Source organism: Arachis duranensis, chromosome 8 (assembly GCF_000817695.3).
Source record: "Arachis duranensis cultivar V14167 chromosome 8, aradu.V14167.gnm2.J7QH, whole genome shotgun sequence".
NCBI lineage: Eukaryota > Viridiplantae > Streptophyta > Magnoliopsida > Fabales > Fabaceae > Arachis > Arachis duranensis.
In genome coordinates, this window is record NC_029779.3 from 24,841,777 (window position 1) to 24,845,802 (window position 4,026).

The 4,026-nt window shown below is 36.0% G+C and overlaps 1 protein-coding gene across 1 annotated transcript; it reads right to left on the reverse strand.

The window, feature by feature from the left end:
* Nucleotides 1-654: 654 nt before the first annotated feature.
* On the reverse strand, nucleotides 655-3,593 carry LOC107461498 (transcription factor bHLH122). The gene is made up of 7 exons (XM_016080013.3): nucleotides 3,471-3,593; nucleotides 2,654-3,176; nucleotides 2,059-2,405; nucleotides 1,749-1,919; nucleotides 1,512-1,577; nucleotides 1,345-1,413; nucleotides 655-1,142 (listed from the first exon to the last, which is right to left on the reverse strand). Exons 2-7 carry the CDS (start codon nucleotides 3,150-3,152, stop codon nucleotides 1,089-1,091), a joined length of 1,206 nt encoding a protein of 401 aa, XP_015935499.1. The 5' UTR covers nucleotides 3,153-3,176; nucleotides 3,471-3,593; the 3' UTR covers nucleotides 655-1,088.
* Nucleotides 3,594-4,026: the final 433 nt, after the last annotated feature.

The following is a 4,026-nucleotide window of genomic DNA, read 5'->3' on the forward strand; positions in this document are numbered from 1 at the left end:
TCTTTAGAATTAGTTAAGCAAATTTGTACCATCCTTTGCAACAGGCCTCCACATCAATGTAGTTAGTTATTATAATATAATTGATAGTATTTTAGACATGAATGCTAATAACAATAACAGAAAAAGAATAGAGAAATCCATATTTATATAAGGAGATCGAAAAATCAATAGTGATAGCAGGGAGGAGTAGTACCATTCATACAGGCAATAGAGATAATGAATCCCAAAAGCGGAAATGAAAGCAACCCCGTAATGGCTTTATCGAACACACCCAAATCTAAGAAATAAAGAAAGTTTGTAAATAGCATAATTGCAAGATAAACAAACAGTAAAACCTCAGTATCAGAAAAGAAAAAAATGTCTGCCTGGTCCCCCTAATCCTATAGCCCCGTGTCTTCCATGCCAAGTCATTGTGAACCGAACATGCGTGTAAAATAAATACTTGTTTCAAAAATTAGTGGATACTTCAACGATAATGTCTTCAGTCTTCACACAAAGATTATATTATAAATTAAAGATTATATTATAAATTGTTAAGATAGATTGATATGTTTGACTCTACGATCTAATAATTCACAATATTATCTTCGTGTAAAATATCCTCATTGAAGTATCCACTCCAAAAATTAAAGTACAGAAAATGAGAGTTATACCTCTAACAATATTCATAACTTAATATTATTAATGAATTTGAGTTTTTTTCATAATATACTGCAAGATCAGATCAAGAGTTCTACAAATGGGGCCCTTGAAGGCTTACAAAGCAATAACTTACAAAATAAAATTTTGTACAGATCCAATGTCATGTGCCTTCAAAAGTCCGCTTTTTATGGTTGAATTTTCTTCAACCGTTGAAGAAGATGGCACATTGGTGTGGCTTCCTACACTACAGCCACAGCCACATAAATTTATCTCTCTCTCTCTCTCTTTTCTTCTGTGTACATTAAGGGTTCACATAATCATAAATGTCATCTTTGAAAGTGCAGAAACAGAGAAAACCTACCCTATATCTTAGCTTCGTAACCAAATTATTACAAATCTGTACATAAAGACTAAAAGTAGATATAAATGTCACCCCCTCTTTCCTGTTATTGCTGTGGCTTGGAAGAACACGTACACTTAGCTTGACAGTCTGAAAGCGTCTGTGCAAATGTACAAAAATAGATATACTTACATTCCACGATCCAAAAAGAAAAAACATAGCATGTGCTATTTGGTCCTAAAATTGTGTTAGATTTTGAAGTTATATACATTTTAATTCTAATAAGATGTGCAACCAAATTAAATCTATGTTGAGAATTGAGATAGCTAGGTTGGTACTTGTTAGGTGATTATCATGCATACCTCAACTTGCTTTTGAAGGTCTTTGATGTAATCGACAGCCAAATCCAACATGTCTGCTGTGTTTGTTTGCTGCAAAAGGGAAAAAGATTTAAACAAGGTTCATGCATGCCTCCACCACCCTCCACAATCACATACATAGTTTGTGCCTTGAATCAGAATCTAATTACCTTGTCCATGTTAGGCACCAGATCTTGTAGTTTCCTCATACGCTCACTTATTTTAGTTCTTCTAACCTAAATGCAAGTTCCACAAACATACCCAAACATTATAAATGGTTTGATGCTTTCCAAAAGAAGAAAAAGTGATCAAGGGAATTTAATTGGTTGGTTGTCTTTTGTCTACTTTAGAATCAAGAATCACAAAAGTATGATGGAAAAGAAAACATTGGCTAGAAATAATTGTACCCTCTCTGCAATGCTTCTTGGGTGAGTGGCACAGCCTCTCTTGGCACGAATTTTGCACGGAACAGAATCTGAAAATTGCAAGAACTTCTCAATGGCTGCCATTTCAGCTGAAGTATTTGGCAAACTCATTTGATGAGCCAAAGGAGCAGCTTGCTGTCCTCTACTTTCGTTCTGATCAAGATCAATGCAATAAAATCATGTCAATGGCATTAAATTTGAAAACAAACTAATTCACTACCTTGCTGAGTTACTTGTATATAACCCTACATTAACAAGAAAAAGACTCAATTATTTCTATCTAGAAACAAACCTGAGTCTCAGCTGCATTCAAACCAGAAGAAAATGGCTTCACATCATCATCTCTGAATCTTTTTAGACCAGCAACAATGTCATTCACGGCGACGGAATCATCCCAGGGCGCGAACTCCGTGATGAAATCCTCGCCGTGGGTTTCTCCAAAAGCTTCAGCATCTGGATTGTCTTCTCTGCTATCCCTGTTGCCAATCTCAGCTATTGAAGACATTCTCCCGGAGGCGGAGGAGGAGTAGTTCTGTGGATTCTTCAACCTCCTTGTCCTTGAAGAAGAGAACTTCACTTCTTCCACACTCTTATTTACTGCTCCTAAAGTTCCCATCCCTCGCATATCAACAACATACCCTGCCAAATTAAGCTTGCATAACTTATTTTAACAACCAACCAACTAACCCTAATTTTAATCAAAACCTGAAATCTTAATTAAATACTAGTATGAGTTACTACTAGTTATTAGCCTTTAATTTTGGTTATAAGGCAGGATTCGAACCGGCGCCGACGAGTGAACTAACCACTCACTAGCTCATTCGACTTTAATTTTATATATATAGAATGTTCTAATAATGATGAAGAAAAATAGTGAAGATAGGTACCATTTTCAATGTGAATTTGGGAAAATAGTCCAGCAGGTGAGCTACTGTGCCTAACAAGATTAGATTGATTCTTCATCTGCGGCAACCGATTATTGTTATTATTATTATTAGAATACACTCCTTCTACACCACCGGAGGAAGCAAGATTCTGATTCTGATTCGGCAACGGCGGTCTCGACGTGCTTTGATAGTTGAAGCTATTGACGTTGTTCTGCTGCTGCTGCTGCTGGTGTTGAAAAAGAAGAGGTTGCGAGGGAGTGATATCGTGTTCTTCTTTGACAGAAGAAGAATCGAGATGGAGTGAATCGTCTTCAGGTGCAGCATCGTCACGGAGACTGTTCATGAACCTGGAGAAGACTCGCTCTGTTTCTGGACTTGACGGACGGTTGAAAATGTGCTCGTAGAATTCGCGGTCAATTATGTCCGTGAAGTATGAACTCGGTGCCGATCGGTACCGTGTCAACCCGTTCGAACTCGGTGCCTGAAGATCTGACTCCATTTCTTCACTTCTTCAGAAGCACAACTAACACAACAATAAATAAATAAAATCAAGAAAAAGAAAGAGAGACAGTCTCAGTCTCAGTCTCAGAGAGTGAACTCAACTCAACTCAACTCCACTCCACTCCTTAATAATCTAATCTTATCAGATCAAACTCAGCATCTTAAGAAAAAAGTTTCTCTTCTTCTTATCAGATCTAAAAGTGATAAAAGATAACACGAATATGATATATATTATATCCCTTTCAACACTGAAAGGGTGGTGCAGGTAAAGTGAATAACAATTAACAAAACAAATAAATAAAAGAAAATACTATACCTTCTAATTAAACTAAATTAAGCGTGTATAATGAATTAATGATAACGATTAATACACATGACTGCATATGAACAGAACAAAGGTGGAGGTGGAGATGCTTTTATTTCAGCAATTGAAATGAAAGGAACCAAATATGTCATTAATTAATTAATTAATAATAAATAAATAAATATTCATATAGGTTTTGTTTTATGTGTGTTCGTTGTGGCCAATGGGAAGTAAAACACAGCCACCCATAAATCCGACTCAGATTTTGTGTATTTCGTGGGGGCAATTTTACCAGAATGCCCTCGGAGGAAAGAGGAAAGAACATACATAACGTGAATGTTGGCAAAGGCTAGGTTGGTATATTAGGGAAGGGTACCAGGTGAAATAATGAAATGACTTCAATGCTTGCCTGCACATTGCTTCATCATACTTAGAGAGACATATTGTCAGAAATTAAATTTTACACTTTGGGCGCAAATTTAATTTGTCCACCCTATCTATAGTAGTACAATTACACTGATTATGATCTTATAAAAAAATTGGCAATATTATAATAAAAAATTTTAAT

Excerpts from the sequence above, each read along its gene's own strand:
- LOC107461498 (XM_016080013.3), bottom strand. The coding sequence starts at position 3,152 with ATGGAGTCAGATCTTCAGGCACCGAGTTCGAACGGGTTGACACGGTAC. Across the intron at positions 1,920-2,058 it reads TGAATGCAGCTGAGACTCAG|AACGAAAGTAGAGGACAGCA; the intron begins GTTTGTTTCTAG and ends GATCTTGATCAG. Across the intron at positions 1,414-1,511 it reads TGGTGCCTAACATGGACAAG|CAAACAAACACAGCAGACAT; the intron begins GTAATTAGATTC and ends TCCCTTTTGCAG.